The sequence below is a fragment of the Acomys russatus genome, chromosome 1 (genome assembly GCF_903995435.1).
Source record: "Acomys russatus chromosome 1, mAcoRus1.1, whole genome shotgun sequence".
Lineage (NCBI taxonomy): Eukaryota > Metazoa > Chordata > Mammalia > Rodentia > Muridae > Acomys > Acomys russatus.
This window is the reverse complement of record NC_067137.1, coordinates 66,272,858-66,299,925: the sequence shown is the minus strand read 5'-3', so window position 1 is coordinate 66,299,925 and position 27,068 is coordinate 66,272,858. Positions and strand designations below refer to the sequence as shown.

General features: G+C 40.0%; 1 protein-coding gene across 2 annotated transcripts in view; it reads left to right on the top strand.

The window, feature by feature from the left end:
* Positions 1-27,068, top strand: part of Baz1a (bromodomain adjacent to zinc finger domain 1A) — an 88,536-nt gene that overhangs the window by 38,436 nt on the left and 23,032 nt on the right. For both annotated transcript variants that reach the window (XM_051145991.1, XM_051145982.1), the window contains exons 5-17: positions 4,383-4,484; positions 6,793-6,880; positions 10,061-10,195; positions 12,679-12,778; positions 14,136-14,302; positions 15,850-15,945; positions 17,274-17,412; positions 18,610-18,756; positions 22,327-22,422; positions 22,546-22,770; positions 23,190-23,355; positions 23,574-23,681; positions 26,539-26,663. In XM_051145991.1, the coding sequence (XP_051001948.1) occupies positions 4,383-4,484; positions 6,793-6,880; positions 10,061-10,195; positions 12,679-12,778; positions 14,136-14,302; positions 15,850-15,945; positions 17,274-17,412; positions 18,610-18,756; positions 22,327-22,422; positions 22,546-22,770; positions 23,190-23,355; positions 23,574-23,681; positions 26,539-26,663 (1,694 nt within the window). The remainder of the gene's footprint in view (positions 1-4,382; positions 4,485-6,792; positions 6,881-10,060; positions 10,196-12,678; positions 12,779-14,135; positions 14,303-15,849; positions 15,946-17,273; positions 17,413-18,609; positions 18,757-22,326; positions 22,423-22,545; positions 22,771-23,189; positions 23,356-23,573; positions 23,682-26,538; positions 26,664-27,068) is intronic.

Genomic DNA, 27,068 nt, shown 5'->3' with positions numbered 1-27,068 from the left:
GAGTGAATGCTAGTAACCACAGGACAGAGTACATATTAGGCTGTTTTGAGATTTCCTCTGCCAACTCAATGTATAATTCTTCAATTTAGCCTCAGGGAGACTTTTCAGACAAGGGCAGAAAGCAGACACATTCTTTACTAAATTATCACAAGAACAGTCTCTATACCACGTACTAAAATTCTTCTGAATCCTCGTGAACGGGACTTGTCCCCACCCCCTTCAAGTCACCCCCAGCACCAGTCTTCCATGTTTCTTCTATTATGGTCCATTAAAAGCTGTCAACTGCTTTTCTAATCCAACGTCCTCAAGTCTGCATTCCTCCAAACAAAAGCAAAGGCCAGCCCCATCACAGCAATACCCTAGTCCCTGGTACCAACTTCTGTCTTAGTTAAGGTTTTACTGCTGTGAAGAGGCACAATGACCATGGCAACTCTTATAAAGGAAACTATTTAATCGGGGATGGCTTACAGTTCACATAAATCTTTATAAAATTGCATTTCTTTAGAACATATTAGCTCACTTATCAGACTGATTATTCAAAAAAATATTCCTTTGTAGATCAGTTTTTGTTGGTTAACAGTGGTCAAGATTTTGGAGAGCAGGTCACTGAGTATATTTTTAAGGCTTCCCTTCCACCTTCCTCTCACACACAATCACACATGCTTCTTTTTAGAAATTATCTCATATGTATGGATGTTTTGTCTGCCTGTATAAGAGAGCATCTGGCTGGGTGTGGTGGCACACACCTATAATCCTAGCCAGGCAAGTGGATCTCTGAGTTCAAGGACAGCCTGGTCTACAGAGTGAGTCCAGGACAGCCAAGGCTACACAGAGAAACCCTGTCTCAAAAAACCAGAGACAGAGACAGAATGCATGCATCTGATTCTCAGGACTGCCAATTATGAACTGCTATGTGAATGCTGGGATTTGAACCCGGCTCCTCTAAAGTGCAACCAGGGTTCTTAGCTCCTTAGCTATCTCTCCAACCCTACACACATGCTTATTAAACTACATTTCTCAAAGAATCCCTGTTAGTCCTTCCCATCACAAAGCACAGTTTGTGTATACTTAAGCTTTGGACATCTTCATATTTTTTGACTCTTTTTGTTTTGTTTCTGTTTTTAAGATAGGATCTCCTACGTAGCTCTGGCTGGCCTGGAACTCAGAGATCCTCCTGTGTGCTTGGAAGCTGGTAGAGAGTGAAAGAGTGTTGTGTCTACTGAAACTAGGGTTTATAGATGGTTGCGAGCTGCTTTGTGGCGGCTGGGAATTGAATCTGCATCCTCTCCAAGAGCAAGTGATCTCAGGGGCAGAGCCACCTCTCCAGCCTCTAAACTGTTTCATGAATCAGGGTTTTATGGGCCATCTCTAAACAGATATCATTTAAAGTTGAAGTAAGTTGGGGCTGGAGAGATAGCTGAGAGGTTAGGAGCACTGGCTGTTCTTCAAAGAGTCCTGAGTTCAATCCTCAGCAACCACATGGTGGCACACAACCATCTATAATGAGAGAGAGAGAGAGAGAGAGAGAGAGAGAGAGAGAGAGAGAGAGAGAGAGAGAGAGAGAGAGAAGAGAGAGAGGAGAGAGAATTGGGGGGGAGCGGTTAAAGATTTATTTATTATGTAAACAGTGCTCTGCCTGCTTGTACACCTGCAGCCCAGAAGAGGGCCTCAGTTCACATTATAGATGGTTGTAAGCCACCATGTGGTTGGCTGGGAATGGATCTCCAGAAGAGCACTCAGTGCTCTTTGTTGCTGAGCCATCTCTCCAGTCCTAAAGCCTTTTGATTTTTCAAGACAGAGTTTTTCTGTGTAGCCTTGGCTGTCCTGGACTTGCTTTGTAGACCAGGATGGCCTCAAACTCACAGTGATCCACCTGCCTCTGCCTCCCGAGTGTTGGGATTAAAGGCATGTGCCACCTTGGCCAGCTAGAGTATTTTTTTAATAGTATTTCCTGCCCTAGTGGTGATTACAGGAGCACATAAAAAGGGTAATTATTTCAGAAACCTCTGGGTGAAAATACAATACATATTTATTAATATATCATACAAATATATTGCTGTACAAATTACATATATATTTTTTCTTTTCTTGAGATAAGAGGATCTTGCTATGTTAGCCCAAGCTACCTCAAACTTACTAACTCAATCTGGGTCTAGACTTGCCACCCTCATGCCCCTGCCTCCTGTGGAGTTACACATATCCTCCACCAGCCCTTACTTATTTAAAACTTTCACATTCATTGAGCTCCTTTTATATAATATAATCTGGCTGTCTTGATAACTGGGCCATTAAGATGATGAGGTCTTTTTCATTTGTGTATGTGTGTGTGTGTGCGTGCACGCGCGCGCGTTGTGTAAAATCAGAGTACAACTTGCAGGAGTAGGTTCTTTCCTGTTTGGCCATCTCAACAGAGATAATTTTAAAGAAGTGGTCCTAATTGTTTTGTTATTTGTAGTTCTATGAATGAAAGTTTAGCATGTAAGTTGAGGTAGACAGTAAATATAGTAGGTGTATGTGTTTATCGATATAAGTAGTTGTCTATGTCTAAAGAATAATAATTTACGGGTTCTCATTGCAGAAGAGTTGTAGTGAACATAACTTGATAATTGCTGAAAAGAAACTTTTAACTTGAAAATACAGTGCTCATTTGTCATTTCTAATTAAAATTCTTTTTTATTTTTTACCCTTTATAAAATATAAATAAATTGCTTGACAGAATGTATATGTGAGAGGGAGAAACATTCATATAAAATAACATTTTGTTGTGAGTAAATAGGAAAAACTGTCCCAGTACCTATGGAAAATTTCTTCCAGGAACTCACTACTACCCTTTTCCTCAAAGAAAGAAGTTGCAGATGCTCAGTCAGTCTTCTTAGATGAAGTGGCACAGTGTTTGCATATACATGCATACTTAACTCACCCATAGATTACTTATAATTTCAGATACAATGCAAATGCTGTTAAATAGGCATTATACTGTACTGTTTAGAGAATAGTGACAGAGAAAAAATGTATGCTTGGTACAGATGAGCATTTTCTCCCCAAATACTTTTTTTTTTTTTTTTTTTTTTGAGATGAGGCCTCACTATGCAACCTGGAGCTTCTTATATTGGCCTCAAATTCAGAGCTCCATCGGACTCAGCCTCCCAAGTGCTTGAATTACAGGCGTGCACCCTGATAGAGAGGGCTGACTGGAGCAGTGATTTAATTAACACCATAAAGTATATTTGGTGTTAGCATGTTACTGTGCAAATAGAAACCAATCTGCCCTTGTCAGTTCACAGAATATTTCCCAATAACTGCATTTGTTTTTGCTTTTTGAGATACCCAAGTTAGCTTGCAACTTTCTGTGTATTTTAGGATGCCATTGGATTTCTGATTCTCATACCTCTATTTCCCAAGTGCTGGGATTACAGATAATGTGCCACTATGCCAGCTTTCCCTTTCTTTCCTTTTTTTTCCCCCCCCCCTCCTCTCCCAGTTTTTCTGACAAAGGAGCTGGGGACCGCTCAGTTGGTAGAATACTTAACCCAGCATGCATCAAGATGTGCTCAATTCTCTAACTAAACAGAAACTAGGAATGGTGGCCCATGCTTATAATACTACATTGGATAGGGGAAGGTAGGAGGATCAGGAGTTAAGTTGCCCTCAGCCATGTAATGAGCCAGATTATCTGAAACCCTGTCTCAAACAAAACAAAACAAAGCACGTGCTTGTACATACACACACACACACACACACACACACACACACACACACACAATAACAAAAACCATAAATCAAAAAACTAACCTAAATAGTACTAAGTTACTAAATCATTTCCAGCTACTTTATTCACCCAAGGAAATTTTATTGAATGAATAATTAAAATCCCTACCTAAGATTAAATTATGCCATGTAGTGTTTTGTCTAATATAGTGGAAAGGATGTCTAACTTATAAAAATCTTAGTTAAAATAAAACCACATAAGATTGTATTGTAGAGTACACCTTCAATCCCAGTTCTTAGGAGGTAGAGGCAGGCTGTTCTCTGAGGTCAAGGCTAGCTAGAGCTACATAGTGAAACCCTGTTTCAAAAGAAAAAAACAAAGATTCTATTACTACAATGTAAAAGGAAATGAAAGTTTAAGAACATCATGTTTTGGGGGCTGCAGAGGCTCAGAGGTTAAGAGCACTGACTGTTCTTGCAGAGGACCAGGGTTCAGTTCTCAGCACCCACATGGCAGCTCACAGCTGTTTGTAACCCCTGTTCCAAGGTATCTTAACACTCTTACACAGACATATATGGAGGCAAAGCACCAATGCACATTAAAAAAAAAAAAAAAAAAAGAATCCCATGTTTTCAAATAATTAGCTGATTTGGCTCTCTCCTCTTCTTTTTAGGAAGAAAAAAGATACAGTTGATCCCTTATTATTCAGGTACAGGGTGCAGCCCACTAAAAAGGAAATGTACGAATCTGCCATCGTTAAAGCAACACAAATCAGGTAAAACTCAGTATTTAACATTTGCTGTAAAATGATTTTTAATTGTTCTCCCATTCTTTTTGCCTTGTACTTCATTCAGGTAATCTAAGAAAAGTGATATATTAGGTAAATCCTGAGATACCATTTTCTGTTTTCTTGGGTGGTGGTGGTGCAGTTCAAGACAGTGTTTCTCTGTATAACAGCCCTGGCTGTATAGCCCAGGCCTGAAACTCACAAAGATTCACCTACCTCTGCCTCCTGAGTGCTGGGATTAAATATGTGCACCACCACATCCAGCTTGAGATACCACTTTCTTTAAAATCAAAACCAAAAAACTTGTAAAGTTTGTGTGTATATGCGGATGCATGCTACCCACCTGCCAGGTAACACATGGAGATCAGAGGACTACTTTTTGGAGTCACTTCTTCTGCCATGTTGAATTCTAGGGATAGAAGTTAGGTTAGTAGTCTGAACCTGCTGACTCGTCTCACCAGCCCGGATACATCACCTTCTATAGTGTGTGAGGTGTGTGATTGACTTCTTTGGTTTAAGATCTATAGTTTAAGATCTACTGCAGGCAAGTCCAGCCTGTGGCCAGTGGGCCATTAGCATCCCAGCATTTAGCCCAATACAAAATCATAAACTCACTTAAAATGTTATTTTTAATTTAAAATTTATTTATTTTAGAGCCCAGTTGTATGGTTCTGTAGGATGAACTCTGTAGCTGTCAGTGTTGTGTAGCAGTATCAACAGGTGGTGCATGCCTCTATGACAGTTCATTTTACTGTATTGAACTTTATGTCCCTGAGGAACTGTGATCTAATCAGGTGTATGGGTTCATGCCTGGGCAGTGGAGGCCACAGACTTTCCCTTACTCACAGTTGACTTCTTTCTTCTCCTTTGTCTTTAGTTCAAAGTATAGCAGTTACTGTTTTGTTTCCTATTTAATAATATTCATTTTTCTATTTACTTTTTGGTTTCTACTTTATATAATAGTACTAGACTTTGGCTCCACCCTCGTTGGCTCATTTTCCTCTTTTTCATTGATGAGCTAAAGAATTACAGAGTAAGAAAGTTATGCTTGACAATAAAGCAGTGAGATAATGTACAGCTCTTCAAAATATATTTCTTACTTTTTCAATTTATTTTATGTGTTTGTGTGTTTTGCCAGCATGACATGCCTAGTCCCCACAGGGCAGAGACAGAGGGCATTCGATCTCCTGGAAATATAGTGACAGTAGTGGGCTGTCATGTGGGTGCTAGGAACCACTGAGTCTTCTCTCCAGCCTTTAACTTACAGCCCCGCTCTTTTGGCCTCAAAGACTGTCTTGTTCATTGAATGATAGCAATGTTCCTGTAAGAGACTTGCTACACTAGAGAAGTCATAACAAGTGGAACTTCCCTGTTAACGCAAATGTCCTATGTACTGACCAATGATAGCTAATTGCCATTTATGGCTTTTGAGCCCTTATTTAACTAGTGAAAATGAAGAACTGACTTTTTAATGTATTTATAAAATACATCACACAATGCAGACTTCAAGAATCAATTTGTTCATTGTCAGCAAGCTATTACCTTCTGATTGCCAGCTGCTCCACAGTCCTGGGCAGCAGCAGAGCAAAAACCTATAAACGCCAGGAAAGTTTAAGAAGGGACACTGCTTAATGCCTCCAGTAAGGTTGATTGACTAGGAAACTTCCTACTTTTGTTTGAAGTACTTGTACTGAATTTAATTAAAACATTTACATTTTACCAGGATTGTTGTGCTGGGTTTGTTTCCAGCTGTTTTGGTTGGTTTTATTGGATATGGTGTCCATTGCTGCTATTGTTGCTTTTGAGGAAAATCAAAGGGAAAAATAGAATTGCATATTTGAAATTTAATTTTCACTCTCTTAAACTTTTATCTCATTTGTTGACTATTGTATGGCATTAAATACAATTTAAAATTTGCTAATATCTCTGTTCAATTTTGCTTATGATACCCATGTGAATTGGTGGTTAGTTGATGCTATGTCATAGCTAGTTATTTTTATTTTAATAAACAATTTTCCTATTTACTTTATTTCTTTATTGTTTTTAAACAATAAATACATATGGTGTTTTGTAAAAGACTTTTTATAGTTGATCCACTTAGATTTTTCTAAGTTCTGGCATAAACCCTCTGTGTGGAGTTGCTAAGGAGGTCTACTAAGTATCTTTGGAGGATGAATATATATTCTCCACTATGTAAGTCTTTTCCTGGCCTTAAAAGTCACGTTTTAAATGTATAGCAATTATGGAGTTCTGGTTAAATGTTAGTACTAATACGACCCTCTTCCCCCAACATCAGCCGGAGAAAACACATCTTTTCTCGTGATAAACTAAAGCTTTTTCTGAAGCAGCACTGTGAACCACAAGATGGAGTCATTAAAATTAAGGTAATGAGAATAGTGGAATTATTTAAATAACAAATGTTTAGTGTTATAAATTTGTAACATTGATAAAACGATATTTCAAAGATGGCTTAAATAGCTCTCATTTTACCTGGGGAGCTAATTTTTAGTACCTTAAAAGTATTCTTGTTGAATTGGGTGCTGTTTTAGGACTACTAGGTGGCGTAGTTACTACCACTTTCTGCTCAGTAGAAGATCAGCCAAGGCAGATGAAAACATATGCAGAACTTGGAAAGTTGTGTAGTAACTTAACTGTTTTCTGACATCGTGAATCTGTCTTTGAGATAACAGATGGACTCAGAATAATGTTAAATAACTGCTCAAGTAAGAGAACTAAGCAAAGGCATCCTAGACCAAATACTAAGCTGATCCTCCTGCCTCCTCCTAAGTGCTGTATTATAGTCATGTATCTATATATGGGACTGGGATTGAATTTAGGGCTTCATATGCTAAGCAAGAACCTTAGCAACTAGACTACATCCTTAGTCCTACAAATCAACTTTAGGTTTTGTTTTGTTTTGAGTTTGGTTTTTATTTTTCAAGACAAGGTTTCTCTGTGTAGCCTTGACTGTCCTGGACTCGCTTTGTAGACCAGGCTAGTCTCAAACTCAGAGATCCACCTGCCTCTGCTCCCAAGTGGTGGGATTAAAGACGTGTGCCATCACGCCTGGTATCTATGAATTCTTAAATCAACTTTTAAAGATCTTCCATTGTGTATTAAATAAAAAGTCAAAATGATATAGTTTTTAATGTGAACTATTTAAATCAATATTAGAATAAAGAAGCATTAAAAAAAAATAGAGAATCAGACATGATAGTATATGCCTGTGACCCCAACACTTGAAGAGACAGAAGAAAGGAGGATTGCCATTTTGAGGCCAGTCTGAGACATATTGAGATTCTATATAAAGAAACGTGTGTGCAGGAGTAGAGCTGCGGTGATGGCTCAGTGAGTAAAGCGCTGCTGTACAAACTTAAGAACCTGAGTTCAGAAATCCAGCAACCCTGGAAAAACTTGGTGTGGTGGCGTGCATCCCTAAGCCCAGTTCTGGGGGTAAAGCAGGGGCAGTAAAGCAGGGTCCCAGAGACTCACTGGCTCCCTGATCTCACTGGAAGGACAAGCGTGGGCTTCAGCAAAGCCTCTGTCTCAAAACTAGGATGGACAGTGACAGAGGAAGGCACCCATTGTCAGCCCCTGGCCCACCCATGCATGGGTACTCAAGGATAGATGAGAAACATTCACCTAAACCAGCTCCAAGTGCTTAAGATGTGTGTTTCGTGTTTTACACCACACAACAAAAGAAAGGAAAAGAAAGACAAACATATATAAAATTTGACATTTCACATATTTAGGGACAAAGCAGATCATTTGTTACAATACAGTTAGGGTAAATGGCCATTTGAAGAAATAGTGCTGAGTGCATGAAATGAAACAAGTGCTGAGCTTCTGTGTGCTAAAGAGCTGCGGAGAGCAGCAGCCGATGCCAAGGAGACTGCGTTGGCAGTGGAAACACAGGTTAAAAATGCCATCAAGGGCAAGCACTGGATGGAAAATACCTGCAGTGGGTACAATAAAGAATTCAAATTTATTAGAATATATAAGTACCCAGTGGGAAACCGGGCAAGTTGATATGATTAAAATTTAATGTTTGCTATATAAAAACTTGAAAGCATTATTACAGTATAAAAACTATTTTTGCCTTTTCTGAGTAAATATACAAAGTTGCATGTGTGATATTAGCCTGGACTTCACAGAAAGACTATTTAAAAAAAACAAAACAAAGGAGAAAGATATTTTTTGGAGTACTAAAACATATTCTGTTTCATAAGTAATATGCAATTATTATATGCCAGGTTAAAACAAATATGGATTTGTTTGTTTGTTTTTCGAGACAGGGTTTCTCTGTGTAGCCGTGGCTATCCTGGACTTTGTAGACCAGGCTGGCCTTGAACTCACAGCGATCTGCCTGCCTCTGCTTCCCAAGTACTGGGATTAAAGCCATGCCCCACCATGCTGACTGGATTTTTTTTTTTTTAATGTCAAGTGTATGACTTGAATATTTTCAAGCCAGTTGTGGTAGTACATACCTATAATTCCAGCAGTCAGGAGGCAGAGGCAGGCTAATTCCTGAATTCAAAATCAACCTAGTCTAAATAGCAAGTCTAAAGCTAGTTAGAGCTACACAGTGAGTTCTTATTTATAAAACAAAATAAAATAAAAAAATATATATTTACCTGGAAAAGTGTAGACAAAATTGGCCAAACCAAAACAGAGTATGTATCTGTAGAGATGGTTCATTGTTAAGAGCTAATTACTAGCCGGTGCAGTGGTACATGCCTGTAATCTCGGCACTCTGGAGGCAGAGGCAGGAAGATTGCTTTGAGTGCAAGGCCAGCCTGGTCTACAAAGCAAGTCCAGGACAGCCAAGGTTATACAGAGAAACCCTGTTCTGGGGGTTGGGGGTGGGGAGAGCTAGTTATTGCTATTGCAGAGGACCTGATTTTAAAAAGAAAAGATTTATGTATTATACATACAATATTCTGTCTGCATGTATGCCTGCATGCCAGAAAAGGACACCAGATCTCATTATAGATGGTTATGAGCCACCATGTGGTAGGTGGGAATTGAACTCAGGACCTCTGGAAGAACAGCTAGTGCACTTAACCTTTGAGCCATCTCTGTAGCCTGAGGACCTGAATTTGATCCCACAACTGCCTATATTAAACTCCACTGCTTGCCCTCATCTGTGTGTGCACACACCCAAATACACAACAATATTAAAAACAAAAATCAGAAGACCATTACATTGAAATAGCTTTTAGTATTCAAGAATCTATAGAAATATGGTTGGTATTTTGTGGTGTGGTTGTTTGGTTTTGTTAGGTTGAGTCCCATGGAAGCCAACCTTAAAGTTACTGCACAGCGGAGAATGACCTTAAGCCCCTGATCCTCTTCCCCTGCCTTGCAAATGCTGGGATTACAGGCCTGTGCCATGGTATACTTTAACTATTTTCTATCTGGTATCTTTCTGATGAGTTATTTAATGTAGAAAGGGATCATATAAACCAACTTTAAGAGCATTAATAGTGGTGATATGACATTTGAACATACTGTATATGGTCCACTAATATGTTGTCACTGTACCCTGTGTGTTTTTAATTAAGGCATCATCTCTTTCAACATATAACATAGCAGAGCAAGATTTTTCTTATTTCTTCCCTGATCATCCACCTACATTTATCTTCAGTCCTGCTAACAGACGAAGGGGAAGACCTCCCAAACGATTATCTCTTGGTCAGGTAGGTAAAGAGCTAAACTATTCTTTAGCTGTTAATAAAGCAGAATTTGCAATCAAGGAAATGCTTGGTTACTGTCACCTCTATACGCTGTAAGAAGAAAACCCGTTACTTCATGTAAGACAATTTTGAGTGCGTGCTCACCTGACATCTGATCAGCATTACGATTTATGAAATTTCCAGTGTGGATTAAACATTCTCAGGAGACAGATTTTATACTAAGATAGGAACACGCATACTGGCAATTACTAGAGAAAAGCAAGTAGGGTGAAAATCTCAGGGAATAAGCAATAATCCTGGAGTATCTGGAGCAGTTCTGACTAGAGGACTTTAAGAAAGGCCTGAATTAAACAGAAGAGTTGGTGGTTTAAATAAGACTAGCCCCCATAGAATCATAAATTAGAATGCGTAGTCATCAAGGAGTGGGCTTTGAGGTTTCAAAAGCCCACAGCAGGCCCAGTATGTCTCTTTGTACCTGTGGATGAGGATGGAGCTCTTAGCTACTGCTTCGGTCTGCCTGCATGCCGCCATGATGATAATGGGTCAACACTCTGCAGCTGTAAGCCAGCCCCCAACTCAGTGCTTTCTCCTGTAATAGTTGTTTTGGTCATGGAGTCTCTTCACAGCAATAGAACAGTGGCTAATAGAGCAGAATAGGGCGAGAGGGTGGAAGGGTACTTGAGGCAGGAACATGGTTATGAGGGACAGCATTGGTCTGCAGTGTTCATAGTGCATGTGGCATGGCAGATCTGTAAATGCTAGACTCCGATCGCTTGAGTCTATTCCTGGAAGCCTGATTGAGAGCCCGAGTCCAGAGTCGATGCAAAAGCAAAGGAATGTATTGGACCGATGCGCTGGGGTCCACCAAGCTCAGAAGAGCAGAAGCATGGGCGTTTTATACCCTCACAGAAGCAGAACTAGCAGGGGACGATTAGCACAAACATGATTGGTTAGCTGACCTTTAAAACGATTGGCTAAGTAATGGCATAGGGCAGGAGCAAGGGTGGGGGTAGGGGGGTTGGGGGGAAAGGCACGGTTTTCTGAATGAGCTAACAATAGTTGGGGACGTTCTCAACTAGGAGGGCTAAGCACATTTCTGAGATAGTGGAAATTTAAACACACGCTGGCCGTCCTTAGATCAGGCTGGACTCTTCATTAGTTTGCAGAGAGATCTAGTGGACTACAAGGCAGAATGTATATTCTTGAGGCTGCAATTTGTCAAACAAATGGATCTAATATTCTTTCTCTAATAATTTCCAATTTGCTTATATAGTTACTAAAAATACTTTAATCATAAAGTGGTAGCCAAGCAAAGAACAATCTACTGCTGATTCAGGGTATGTAATGAGAGACCTAGATGCAAGGTAAATTGAGAAGGGCAGCGTGCGATAAAATATATGCCAATTCTGTGCCTGCTTCCCAATTTATCTTTATTTCTTTTAGCAGTAAAGAGTTTTCCTTCATCAGATCATTGTCATTCCCTAACCCAGGCACTATGGAAGTAGGCAGGCTAATAATCTACGCTGTTCTCAGAATTACAAATAACATTTGGATTTTTCTGATCCTGGACTCTTACCCTCATCCTGTGCGTGCTCATTTGCACTTTCCTGCTGACTAGAGGTTGCTGACGACTGTAACGATGTGCAAGCAGCTTCTGCTGCTCCTAGGAACAGTCGGGAGGGTATTCCATATAAGTTAGAGTTAGCGAAGAATCTTAGTCATTTCTAGGCTCTTGTGAGGTGTTCACTGAAAGAGTTGCTTGTGTTAAGTAGGACAGATACTCTTTCTTCCTTGCTGGAAAGCCTTCAGTAGAGACGATCTGTTGTCCCTTCCTTGTTACCACACCCATGCCACTCAGCTATACTCCCTCCAGGCCCTGTGGATGAAAGGTTTTCTTCTTTCACATAACCTTCAACATAGTGACCAATTAATTTCTATATAGAAAGTTCTAGGCCAGCCAAGGAACTACATAGCAAGAATAGTATTCCAAAATAGAATAAAAATTTGGCCCCCCCAAAAAATCCTTCTAACATGTCTTTTATATTTGATGTTCATATCATCTGTTTACGAAGTAATTTTGGATTTATTATTTTTCTAATATATACTTTTTATGGCTCTTGATATATTACCAAAGTGTTTGATGTTTTTCTGATTTATATAAATGTTGGGACTGATTCATGTCCTACACATCACTGTGATTAGGATTACTAATTATACATTTATACTTTAGAATCAGAGAACTCATTTCAGTATTTACGAAAAGGCGTAATTGTTCTGGGTTTTGTTGTCTTTTGCCGTGCTGGGCATTTGAACTCAGGGCTTTAGGATGCTTACATGCTGGGCATGCACTCTGCCACTGAGCTATATCTCTGCAGTCCTGGTGGGGAGGGTTTGACGTTTTCTTTTTACTTACTAGGAGAATTTGGCAGATCATCAGTTTATATAGTTCGTGATTTACCACTTTAGTTTCTTGGCTTAATTTTTAGGAAGACAACATTGCTAATAAACTGACCACTGCAGGATATCGGAGCAAAGCTATTAAAGAAAGAGACAAGCTTTTGAAACAAGAAGAAATGAAGGCACTAGGTGAGTGTTCACGTTCTCTCCAAACACAACACTGTTAAGGAATAGTTCTCTGGGTCTGAATGAGGAATATTTTGGAGTGACATATCTATTTTTTAATTTAAAACCCTCTCCTCCTAGGTAACTGCCTTTTTCTTTTCTTTTTCTTCCTCCTCTTCCTCCTCCTCCTCCTCCTCCTCCTTCTTCTAATAAAACCACTTTACAGTCCAGGCCCTTTATTTCTTTCCGTACATTAGGCCGTGAGTTTGTACGGAATGGGCTCCAGCAGCTCAGGCTCCTCCCCCTTAGTCCTCACTTCTCTGTGCCTCTCTGGGTGGGACAGGCTGGAGCTTCAGCTGGTCCCAGGTGCCCTTCTCCTTGGCTTCCTCCTCCTTCTGGCCAGTCTCCTTCACACACTTCAGGAAGCTGTCTCCTCTCTTAGAGTGCTTGATGTGGTCAACGTGCACATTGATGCTCTTGGCGAGAATCTTGCCCTTAACCTGCTTGTTCACAGTGATGCCCACAGCATGCTGGGTGATGTTGTAGACTCTTCCGGTTTTGCCGTGGTAATTATGGGGCATCCCTTTTTGAACAGTGCCCATTCCCTTGATGTCTACAGTATCACCCTTTCTGTAGATTCACATGTATGTGGCCAAAGGAACGACTCCATGTTTCCTAAAAGGCCTGGAGGACATACAGCGAGCGCCCCTCCTCTTTCCCTTTGTGTTTGTCATTTTAGCGAGTTACTGAAGATGGCCAAAAGGCCCATTTTTTTCTAAATGAGACTTATTCATCTCTTCCAAGTGTATCATTCCCTACTAGACTTGCTAATGCTAGACTGGGTTGAAGCTGTATTCAGGGTTGCAGACCAATGTGTCTACACTCCATGGCCTTCACTGACACTGCCTCCCAGTTTGATGCATCTGTATCTAGTTTGCATGTGAATTCTAGATTAATACATTTGAGTTGAGAGGGTGTGATTCCATATCTTTTTTTCCCTCTTGAGATGGTTTCTCTGTGTAGTCTGTGGAACCCTTCTGTATACAAGGCTGGCCTCAAACTCAGAGATCTATCTGCCTGCCTCTTCCTCCTGAGTGCTAGAATTAAAGGCAGGCGGCACCACTGCCCAGAAGTGATTCCGTATCTCAACAAGTAGATTACTTGTCATTTTTTGTTTATGTTCTAGTATCTTTGCTCTCAAAGACAGTATGTGTTTGTAGCTTACTATTTAATCAGTTACCTGCTAGCTCCTCAAGAATTTGTGAGTCTCTGCTAATTTAATTTAACCTTGACTATTTTTAGAGCCACTTTTGTTAGATTTTTTTTAAAAAAGTTAAATGTCTGTCTTTGTATATAGTTTTAAATTTGACCTTCCTCACAGCTTTTGAAAAGGCTAAACTAAAACGAGAAAAAGCAGATGCTTTGGAAGCAAGAAAGAAAGAAAAGGAAGATAGAGAGAAAAAGAGGGAAGAATTGAAGAAAATTGTAGAAGAAGAGCGACTAAAGAAAAAAGAAGAAAAAGAGAGACTTAAAATAGAAAGAGAAAAGGTACTCATTTGGATATATATTAGCTCTAATTCTTATATATAATATAACTTTACATATTTAAATTCATGGCTAATTCTTTAAGTGCTTTTACATTTTCATTCATATTTCTGAGTCTGCATGTAAAACAATGAAAAAATTAGTATCGCTATTTTAAGGTTCAGTGTATTTGGTGTTTTTACACTTTACTCAAAATTTAAAATGCAGGCTCAATAGTTAAGAGCACTGGCTACCCTTCCATTGCGCCTGAGTTCAGTTCCTAGCACCAACGTGGCAGCTCACAACCATCTGTAACTCCAGCTCAGGGCATCTGTCATCCTCTTCTGGCCACCACAGGCATCAGGCATGCATGTGGTACACGGACATATATACAGGTAAAACATCCATGCACATTAAATAAATAAAAATTTTAAGTCAGTAGGCTGGAGAGATGGATCAGTAGTTAAGAGCACTTGCTTTTCTTTCTTTTTTTTTTAAATGACATATTTTCATTTTATGTGCGCTGGTGTTTTGCCTGTATGTATGTCTGTGATAGGGTGTTGGATTCCCTGGAACTAGAGTTACAGACAGTTATGAGCTGCCATGTGGGTGCTGAGAATTGAACCTGGGTCCTCTGGAAGAGCAGCCAGTGCTCTTAACTCTAAACCATCTCTCCAGCCCCATACTTGAGATTGAGACAGCATTTCTCTGTGTAGCCCTGGTTGTCCCAGAACTTACTCTGTAGACCAGGCTGGCCTCAAACTCACAGAGACCTGCCTGCCTCTACACCCCACCTCCCACCCCCGGTGCTGAGTGCCCAGAACACTTGCTGTTTTCATGGAGGGCTTAAGCTCTGTTCCTATCACCCACATTGGGCTACTCACAACTGTAATGCCAGGTCTGGGGGATCTGCTGTGCTATTCTGTGGGCACTGCACACATATGATATAAACGATAAGCAGACACATACACACATTTTTTTAATTGCAAGGTGGAGGCTGGGAGGGCAAGACCAGGAGGAGAGAAGAGAGGAAGACAATGATAGTGATTTCTGTCTCCCTCCCACATACATACACCATACACACCAATAAATAAATAAATAAATAACACTTGGATTCATTTATTTCCCATCTCCATTCTTGGCCTTAAAAAATCAAAACAAAAACAGGGCTTGAGAAATGGTTCAGTGGATGGGGATACTAGCCACTCACTCTTCCAGCACCCACATGGGCGCTCACAACCATCTGCATGGAGCTTCAGTTGCAGGGGATTTTTGTTCGGTTTTAACTGAGACAGGATCTCATGTAACTAACCTAGGCTGGCCCCACATTTGCTCTGTAGCCAAGGATGATCTTGAATTGTTGCCAGCACCTGGCAGGTACTGGGATTACAAGTGCTGTCCCCAAGCCTCAGTTTCTATGGTGTTGAGGATCAAGCCCAGGATTCTTGACTATTGAGCCAGCACTCGCCTAGTTGAGCTGCTCAGCTCCAGTGTTTACTAACAATTCTGGGGTGATGTTGATATTGACTAATAAATCTCTTCCAATGATTTTTATTTACCTTTCTTTTTAGGAAAGAGAGAAATTACGTGAAGAAAAGCGAAAATATATGGAATACTTAAAGCAGTGGAGTAAACCCAGAGAAGACATGGAATGTGATGACCTGAAGGTATGAGTGGGAAGTGTTAGAAACAGGTGTGCTTAGTCTGTCCTCTGTGCCTTTGCTGGCAAAGTCCTTGAGCGGGGCATGGTGACACGTGCATTTTATTTATTTGTTTAGTGAGCATTGCAGCTGTGCCTGCACTTTTTATTTTTTATATTCCAATCATAGCTCCCTCCCTGTCTCCTCCTGGTCCTACCCTCTCTCCCTCTTCCCCCTCTCTCCTAGTCCTCAGAAAGGGGGAGCACTCCTCTCCTACCAACTGCCCCCAGCCTATCAAGTCTTTTTAAGACTGCCCGAGTCTTCTTCCTCTGTGTCCTGGTAAGGCCACCCTGCCAAGGGGAAGTGATCGAAGAGCAGACCACAGAGTCCATGCTCAAGACAGCCCCTGCTCCCTTTACTAAGGGACCTAAATGGAAAGTGAGGTGCCTAATGGCTACATTTGAGCAAGGGTGGTGACACATGCATTTAATCCAGCAGTTGGTAGTCAGGGACAGGTGGATAGATCTATGTGAGTTTCCACTCTTAGGCCAGCTTGGTTTATATATATATATACACACATACACACATACACACATACACACACATATATATATGTATATACATATATACATGTATATATGTACACACCCACACACACATGGTTGGCATAGTTCCCCCCCGACACCTTTGACAACGAGGTAGGCCTCGCTGTATAGTCCAGGCAGCCTGGAGCTTCCACTCATTAGTGTCACTCTTTTGGGTGCTGAGATTATAAACCTGTAGAATACACCCAGATGAAATGTTTGTTTCTTGGTAGAAGCACATGTACCTCATTTAACTGAAAGGAAACAGCCAGTTCTACAGATGTTTTTCTTGGCTTTCCAGGGTTGCATTGTTACTATAGTGGTGGTTATTCTGGTAAAATAATTGACCGGTCTTTGTGATACCTGACATAAAATAACTGCTCTAGCCAGGCATGCATTGTAAGGATGTCGTTTATTAAATCAGTAGGCGGTCAGTTATCCTCTGTATTATAATGTTTACATTGACGATACAAACAGTTTGACTTCAAAATCTGAACATAATGGAAGATCCTTTGAATAGGAAATTTAGTCAGAAACATGCTTCAGCCTGAGGTTATCTTTAGTAAAGGAAGTATCTTTTCCTCATAGTTCTTTTTATGGGCTGTGGTTGAGTAGGCTTGAGTAAGTTCGTAAGGTAGGGGTGGCAGCATCTGCGGCTGAGAGCCGCTAGTGCACGTGGGACAGTTTACTAGTTAAGAATATGTTAGGGCATGTACTCCTTTCAGTTCCTGCACATGGTTCAGATGTTACATGGACTGTCTAACTTTGCAGGAACTTCCAGAACCAACGCCAGTGAAAACTCGACTACCTCCTGAAGTCTTTGGTGATGCTCTGATGGTTCTGGAGTTCCTCAATGCGTTTGGGGAACTTTTTGATCTTCAGGATGAGTTTCCAGAGGGAGTAACCTTAGGCAAGTACTCAGCTTACCTGTTGGCTGCACGGCAGTTTACATGACAGTGACTTCTCCCAGCTCTGTAGGGGCTTTGAACACAACTTCTCTTTGGGAGCTAGGACTGAGATCATATGAAGGCTTGACTGCCTAGTTGTGTAAGATGCGTGTGACTCAGTTCTCTTCATGTGACCTTCTACTAGGAAACAGATACCGTTGCTCTTAGGCTTGGGGCTCATAAGTTATAGACCTAGGATGTAAGGGCTGGAGAGTAGATCCTCTTGAGTGAGGAATGGCATGTGAGAGTTTACAGACAAATATTTTCCACTTCTAATTTATAACTAATTTACCTGTGTTTATAAACTTTGTATAAGCATTTACAATAGAGTCCAAAATGAGGAGGAATTTGAATCAAATTTGGAAATGTTACCCAATAATTTTTTAAAGATGCTTATAGAAAGTCTCCAATACAGATTTGCACTGTCATTTTCATTTTAATAAGATAAGAAAACATTGAGCAGCAGGGTTTTCAGATTCTTCAGTTTCTCCTTTTGGGCGAGGGTTTTAAGGCATGAAGCACTGTGCCTTATGAATCAAGAGCATCCAAACAATGCTATTTAGGTAAAATAAATAAGAAAAGAAACATCTAATACCTACACAATGTTATGATAATTACTTCTCCTGTGCACTGTTTGGTAAACAGCACCCCACATAGCTCTTATGAACAATGGAACAATAACTCATTGAGTATTTTATTTATTTATTTTGTTTGTTTTTATTTTTGAGACAGGGTATTACTATATAGCCCTGGATGACCCAGAACTTGCTATGTAGACTGGTAGAACAAGCTGCCTTCATCTGCGGCAATCCTGCCTCTGCCGCCAACTTTAGGAACAGGCACGCATCACCACATTTGTCTAAATTGTGTGTTTTTAAATGTAGCTAAATTTGTGCCTCAACTTTAAATTTAGATGTTATATTTATTGGTCCAGTGAGGCTATTTTGACTATCTTTAGTGCACTGGCTTTGGCTTTTTTTTTTTTTTCCTGTGTTGAAATCATAATCTATTTTGGTTTAGATAATATGTAGATCTTCTTTCATAAACACTTGAGAGCAGTTGCACAGGCTGATGTTGATTGAATGTTTGTTATTTTCCAATGGAGTTGTTTCTTCAGTCATGACAGAACTTTAAATTCCTTTTAAACGTTTTATTCACAGAAGTGTTAGAGGAAGCTCTTGTAGGAAATGACAGTGAAGGCCCACTGTGTGAATTGCTTTTTTTCTTCCTGACTGCAATCTTCCAGGCGATGGCTGAAGAAGAGGAGGAAATAGCCAAAGAGCAGATAACTGATGCTGACACCAAAGGTCAGAGTTCAACATCATTGCTGATTGAACTAGAAGCTTTGTAGTAAAACCGTTTTTTTATTATTTCAAAACTAGCTTTTCTTTTGTAATTAGAAAATACAGGTATTCTGTTTATCTGATGCTAAGTTATATTATGCTAACAATGCATTACTAGTTGTCGCTGTTGTGACTTGTTTCTGACAGCCCTTGAGACATTTTTCCTGAGTTGTCTTCCTTTTGTTTCTTTACATTTTCCCTTGTAATTTAGAAGCATCTCACTAGCTAGTATCTTCAATGCCCCAGGAAATTCTGCTAAATAACCTTTTCCTCTGCTCTTGATTGAGAGAATTTGAACTTTTATTACTACTTTCAGTTAAAATACTATTGCTGATTTTATTGTAGGTCTGGCATTTTTTACACTAACATTTGGATTTTTTTAATTTAAATTCTAAGCTCTTAAATATCCAATGTCAGTAATATGTTTACATAGAAAAATGTCTTAGAGAAACCTTTAGAAAACTAAAAATCTGCTCACAAGTCTTTTGAGCTCTGGATTTGGTCCAGCTGGTCCACTTGCACGCTCAGATGTGTCTTTCCTTTTATTTTCTTAATAAACTGTCTTTACTTCCATCATTTAAAAGCTATGTGTATAGATATGCTTACCTAGCATGCACACGACTTCATAAAACTGCCCATGGAAGGGCATGCCATGTTGCCAGCACGTGGGAGGCAGAGGCAGGAGGATCATCAAGGTCATCCTCAGCAGCACAGAGTTCAAGTCCAGCCTAGGGTACCAGACCTCTGATAAGCCCTAGATAGTTTTTGAGTTCTGTGTCCCGATCCTGGATCGATGGGATATTGATAAATCTGCATCTATCTGCCCTCTTGATTTTATGGTCTGAGTCGAAGTGAATGTACTCTCCAGCTGAAGTGCTGATCACTGTAGGTTCCATATAAAGGTTGTTTTAGCAGCATGACTGCCACGTTTTCATCTTAGGTGATTCAGTCAGTCAAATAAAAGTATTCATATAGCCATTGTGTTGTGTTAGCCAGTAACACTATAGTTATTGGTAAAGTTATGGTCGAACCAGCACCTAAAGGACTTGCCCTCTGACCTCTACACACACACCTGCACTCACACAGGCACGCACGCACATGTAATAACACAGTGATTTTTTTTTTTCAAAGAATGAGAAGGAACTTGTGTGGGGAAATCAGTTAATACAAAGGAAAAAAATTAGAAAGTGGTTGGTGTTTTTGTTACCAGCTTTAACTTCCGCTTTGACTGTTTTATATCCCATGCAAAGAAACAGATGTAGCTAAAAGAAACACGGCTAGTAAGGAGGTAATAGACCACAAATTTAGGCAGTCTAAACTATAACCCTATATTATATTATATTATATTATATTATATTTATTATATTATTTTATCTCAAAATAGGCAACAAATTAAAAAACTAGTTATTTTTCTTCTTAACATTGCCCATGTCTAATTTTATTAGCCCTTAGGATATCTGTTTTATATCAAATCTTAGACATTTTGTCAGTTTTAAAAATCTTGTACTAGCCATCAGTTCCTATATTCCTGCCTTTAGTATTTTTGTTGTTGCTACTGATGGTTTGAGATAGTATCTGTCCATGTTGCAATGTAGCTGAGGTTGACCATGAACTACTGCCTCCTTACTCCACTTTCTAAGTGCTGGGTCACAAGCATGTTCTACCATAACCAATTTCCTAACTTTTGTTTTATACCATGAGTTCAAAGTTATTTTGAAGGATAAGAGCACACTCCTTAAATAGAACAGTTTTGAGTGTTTTTTGGGGCGGGGGCAAATATCATTACTGAGTGCTGGAATTGTATGTAACTCTTTATACATTAAAATGATCTAATAAAGCCAGGCATGGTGGAGCACACCTTTAATCCCAGCACTTATAATAATAGGTATACATGTAATAGTAAGGGAGGCGGAGACGAGAGTCTCTGTGAATTTGAGGCTGGCCTGATCTATGCATATAGCTCAGTGCCAGGACTATATAGAGAGACCGTGTCTCAAAATAAAACAAAAATCTAATGAATACAACTGTTTTGTGCAGTTATACTGGATACATCTTAGCCATACTCTCTTGTAAGAAAGAACCTAGGGGATAATTTTTTAAAGGTACTTAGAATTCTCTAGAGTCCATATGGTACAGGATGCAGCTGAAGAATACATGTTTTGAGTTGGAGACATGGCTCAACAGCCTAGTGCACTGGCTACTCTTGCAAAGGACCCTGGTCGGAATCACAGCCCCCACACAGAAGCTAACAACTGTCTGTAACTCCTGTTCCAGAGGATTTGTAAAGTTTTAGGTCTAGTATTTGCCTTGTAGGAAAAATATATTGTGTGCCACTTGAGTTAGGTCTGGTAGGTGAGACTTCAGCATTTGTACTAAATTTAATCAAGTAACTTCTCTGTGGTCCTGTGTACACTTTGTATCTTAACATCATCAGTAATTGTGATCAGGCTTGACCCCAGAGTTGCCATTTCCTTGGAAAAGTTACTCACTTCATTCTCTAAAGTTCATTTTATCAACCTGGAAACTTTGCCAATTGAATCACATGCTAGAACAATGGAAGCACGGACTCAGATTAGCCTGAGGTCATTGGTGGTAGTGCAGGAGAGGTGACAAGATGGATGGACAGATTTCTCTCCTTCTCACACATTTTAACAAATGCTTTTCTTATATTGATCTGCTAGTAAATACTTGAAGTACTTACAAACTGCTTTTCTAGAAAGTAAAGGCCAACTTAAGTGACTTGTCTAAAGGATGTATACCAGTAGTTACTGGCAGTGTTAAAACCAGAGCATGGCCTGTTGCTTAGAGTAACTTGTAGACACTGTACTGTAATACAGCGGCTAGTTGGTTTGTTTGGTTTTTGTTTCTGCAAGCATGAGGCACTGGAGTTTTTTATCTGTGTATTATAATTGGGAAGAGTTGTTTATATGATGCTTATATATTTATACCAATAGATTTGCTGTTTGGTTTTGCTGTAACTAATAGTTTTCAAAGCTAAAGCAGTTCTTTGAGAAAATAAAGGGAAATCTTCCCGGTGTTTCTTAGATTGAAAAATTCTGAAAGTGAGGAAATTTTAATGAAAAGCATAAATAATTGATAACAGTGCTGGCTGTAAAAGTTCTTTTGGCAGTTTTTTTGGGCCAGTTTTGTGATAATTACAATCTATGCTGTGTCGTGATTCAACCTTAAGGTGTTTATAATATTGGGTATCTTTACTCAACTTTCAAAGTAGACTTCCTAAGGTTATATTAAACGAGTGATTAAATTCTAAAATACATTTTGCCATTTTGGAATATGTAAGTGCACCTTGCTGGTAATTTGGAAATTTTCTTGTGTGCTCTGTAAGGAAATGTTAGTCTTAAAGTCTGTGTTCTAGGCTCTGTTGCTTTGGTGGAGACCAAGAATGTGATTAACGCTGTGCTGGGTGTTGGTTCTTCTGAGGTCCCTGAATGCTAAGCTGTTTCGTTCATCGTTTTAAAAGGGCATTCTTCCTAAATACTCCTGCACTAGAATAAAGTATTTATCTCCTTAAAGATCTAACAGAGGCTTTGGATGAGGACGCAGACCCCACAAAATCTGCACTGTCTGCAGTTGCATCCTTGGCCGCTGCATGGCCACAGTTACACCAGGGTATGTGTGGGCTTTATTTTTTGTTGTTGTTTGGCATTTCATTTTAATTTATAAAGGTACATTTACATTGCTGAGTATTCATTGTCTATTTTCTAAATGACTGTTTCATTTTCAATAATATAGGCTGCAGTTTGAAAAGCTTGGATCTTGATAGCTGCACTCTCTCTGAAATCCTCAGACTGCACATATTAGCTTCAGGTGCCGATGTAACATCAGCAAATGCAAAGTACCGATACCAGAAACGAGGAGGATTCGATGCTACAGATGACGCCTGCATGGAGCTTCGATTAAGCAATCCTAGCCTAGTAAAAAAACTGTCCAGCACTTCTGTGTATGATTTGACACCAGGTAAACTGCGAGTTGGGATTTTTCTAACCTGCTTACTTCCTACCCATCTCTTTTATTCAGAAAAGTAACAAGCCGAAAAGAAACTCCAGATGATAAATCAGTTATTAAAGAGAATAAGAAAAAGCAGTTCATTATTGGTGTTAGAGTTGTTTGGTTGATTGGTTTTTGGTTTGTTTGTTTTGAGGCAGTGTCTCCCTATGTCTCTCTGGCTGACCTGGAATTCACTGTGTAGACCAAGCTGGCCTTAACCTCAGAAAGATCTGCCTGCCTTTTCCTCCCAAATGCTGGCACTAAACAAACGTGCCACCACATCTGCTGCTCCTTGTTCTTCATTAGGCGTTTTACCATTGAGTTACAAATTGTCATACACAGTTCCTTTTTTCCTTACTGATAACACAGAAATTAATCCATTTTGGCAGGAGAAAAAATGAAGATACTTCATGCTCTCTGTGGGAAGCTACTAACCCTAGTTTCTACTAGGGATTTCATTGAAGATTACGTTGACGTATTACGACAGGCTAAGCAGGAGTTCCGAGAGCTCAAAGCAGAGCAACACCGGAAAGAGAGAGAAGCCACAGCTGCTCGGTAAGCACCACGCACTCTGACTCCCTGATTAAAGCTCATGTTGTGGACACAGCACCAGCTTGTGCTCTTGTTGGGTGCTTCTAAAGAGCATGGGGTGGATTTCCCCAAAATAGTTTGTCACAGCATTCTGAGTATTTTCTATAGCTCAATAAAAGAAAGATGCTAAGTGAAAAGCACCTTTGCGTCAGATGGACCGCAGTCTTTTATTTGACTTTCAGAATACGTAGAAGGAAGGAAGAAAAACTTAAGGAACAAGAACAGAAAATGAAAGAGAAACAAGAAAAACTGAAGGAGGATGAGCAGCAAAATTCAACTGCAGATCTAGGGTATGTTTGGATTTCACTCCTCATATGGCTTGCTTTATTCACCTCATATACATAAAGAATAAGGATAAAAGTCAGACACCTGAAACTCTAAAATGCTTTCAGAGTTTAAAAAAATAATTTTCTATAATTATATTAAAAAGCCTATGAAATTTATGTATAGATTTTTAAATATACACATGTTAATTTTTAGCTAAAGTTTTGAAAATATAAAAACTCACTTTCTCTTAAAATCCATGTTGTAAATGGTAACTTCCCAGAAAGCTTTCAATGGGTTATTTTTAACCAGTGATGTTTCTTCCCTAAATAGTTTATTTCCTTCTCTGCTCAACAGCCACCACAAACATAGGTACACTGTTTCACAGTGCCTCTGAGACTTACAGAAGATCAGGGGTTAAATTGGAAGGTTGATTTCTGTCATCTTTTTGAATACCAAGATAGCCTCAAACTGAATCCTCTTGCCTCTGCTTCCCAAGTATTAAGATTATTGGTGCATACCATCACACTTGGCTTAGTATTATTCCTAACAGTAACTTGTAAATTGTAAAAAATAACAAACTAAATGTTCATCAACTGATGAAAGTATAAACAAATAGGTCTATGTCTTCTACATCCCTATACAGAAAAAGACTGTTGCTGGCTGGTCTTTTGAAACCTCTAAGCCCACCCCCCAGCGACACACCTCCTCTAATCTTTTCCTAAACAGTCTAGAACTAGGGACTAGACTTTCAAATATATGAGCCTATGGGGCTAGTCACATTCAGACCATCATAGGCAATCTTGTAAATATGCTAAAAATCACTAAATTGTATGTGTTGAAATGGTGATTCCCTTTTCTTTTCCTTTTTTTAAAAATAAAACCAGATTGTTTATTTTGGGTTTTTGAAGCTGGTTCTTTCTGTTGTTTTTAAAACAAAATCTCAATGTTCAATTTTACCAATGAAGACTCAGAAGCCAGATACTGGGGTGAAAGCCCACTAGCTCAGAGAGACAGAGAAAGCACCCAGCTGACCTTCCTCTTTCACCAAAGTCCCAGAAGGAAAAAGCCTTTTCTACTGCATGCTGTCTTAAAAACCTCCAAACTGATTGTCCCTCCTTTCTACTTCCTGTGTTCTCTCCGACTTCCTCTCACTGTCTAGTTTGTTTCCTATGTTCACTTCCTGTCACCTGGTCACCTGCTCCACCTCTTGATCTAGGCTTAACTTTATTTAGCTCTTGCTTACAGAAAGCTCTTGCATTAAAAGTGTGTGCTAGGGCTGAGCCACACCACACTAGAAACAGGTTTTTCCAGTATACAAGCCAGTTTCCCAGTATGGTCGAATAGCCTGCACCATCTTTCTACGTAGCCCTTAAACTCAGATCTGCCTCTCTCTGCCTCCCAAGTGCTGGGACTAAATTAAATGCATGATGTTCACAATATTATAAATTGTTATTTTGGTTTCTTTTTTTACTGGGGACTAAACCCAGGCTCTGGAAGGTGTTAAGCACGGGCCCTCCCACTGATTTACAGCGCAGCCTCTTCTCAGTTTTCCAAAAAGAAGCCAGGCATGGTGGCTTTCATGTGTAATCCCACTCTGGAGGCTGAAGATGGATGGTTGTTGTGAGCTTGAACTAAGGTCAGCCTGGGCTACACAGTGAGTTACAGCTCATATTGTCTAAACAAACAAATATCCACTTGTCCCTGTCTTTGTGGTTTTGACAGGGTTTCATGTAGCCATAGCCACCCTAGAACTCCTGATTCAACTTTGCCAAGAGCTAGAATTACAGTCATACATCAACACACCTTTTTGGTATTTTAATTTTTTTCCTTAATTTCTTTTTTTCTACTTATTTACTTAATCGCCTTACAGCCTGATTCCAGCCCCTCCCCCTCTCCTCCCAGTCCTGCCCTCAACCCCTTCCCCATTCTATTCTCTCCTCATTCTCAGAGAAGGGGAGACCCCTAAGGGGGACCAACCCACCTTGGCACCCCAGGTCATAGCAGGAATAAGTGCATCTTCTCCCACTGAGGCCAGACAAGGGAGTCCAGCTAGGGGAAGGAATCCAAAGGCAGGTGATAGATACAGAGATATCCCCTGCTTTCATTGTTAGAGAGTAACATAGTGGCCCTGCACATCTGCTATATATGTGTAGGGGTCTAGGTCCAGCTCATGCATGCTCTTTGGTTGGTGGTTCAGTCTCTGTGAGCCTCCATGGGCCCAGGTTATTTGACTCAGTAGGTTTTCTTGTGTCCTTGACATCTCTGGCTCCCTGAGCCTTTCCTTCCACTCTTCCACAAAACTCCTCAAGCTTCCATCAGCTGCCTCATGAAGCCTCTTAGAAGACCGCTATGCTAGGCTCCTGTCTGTGAGCATAGAACGGTATCGTTAACAGAAGCTCAAGTTGGGCCACTCACTGGTTTCCCATTCTCAATCTCTGTTCTGTCTTTATCCCTACACTTCTTGTCCTCCTGAGTAACTTCAAAAAAAATATTTTAAGATTGATGATTGAGTTACTGTATATGTGTGCTTTATACTTGCAAGCCAGAAGAGGGCACCAGATCTCATTATAGATTGTTGTGAGCCGTCATGTGGTTGCTGGGAATTGAACTCAGGTCCTCTGGAAGAGCAGACAGTTCTCTTAACCTCTGAGTCATCTCTCCAGCCCGTTACTTCAAATTTTAGTTAGCAAGGTTTTTAACATTTATTCTTTATTTTATGTGCATTGGTGTCTTGCCTGTGTGCGTGTGTGTGAGGTGCCAGATCTCCTGGAACTGGAGTTTCTGAGAACTCCATGTGGATGCTGGGAATTGAACCCAGGTCCCTACACTCCTCTTACTTATACTTTCTCCAGACTTTAAGGTCATTCCTTTTTCTTTCAGGGAAGAAGGAAGGGAAGATTTTGATATTAGTACTGAGAGCAAAGAAATAGAACGGAAAGATCTGGACCCTGATGTGGCCACTGAAGATGAAGAAGATCCAGGATCCCATAAAAGGAGCACAAGAGGTATCTGTCAGTTCACTGCCAGCAAGACTGTGTTTCTGCTTCATGGCTAGGTCTTGATTCAGGACAGCCTTGCGCTCCTATGTAGCCAGGACTGACCTTGAACTCCTGACTCTCCTTCCTTTACCTCTGAGTGATGGTATGTCACCATGTCTGTGTGGTATCTTAAACATCTGCCTTCATGATTGTAAAAACATTTTTTGTTATAAAATGATGTTGTGAAAAACATTACTGTTGGGCTGGAGAGATGCCTCAGAGGTTAAGAGCACTGACTGCTCTTCCGGAGGTCCTGAGTTCAATTCCCAGCTAACCACATGGTGGCTCACAACCATCTATAATGTGATCTGATGTGCACTGTATACATCATAAACAAACAAATCTTTAACAAAAAAGAAAAACATTACTGTA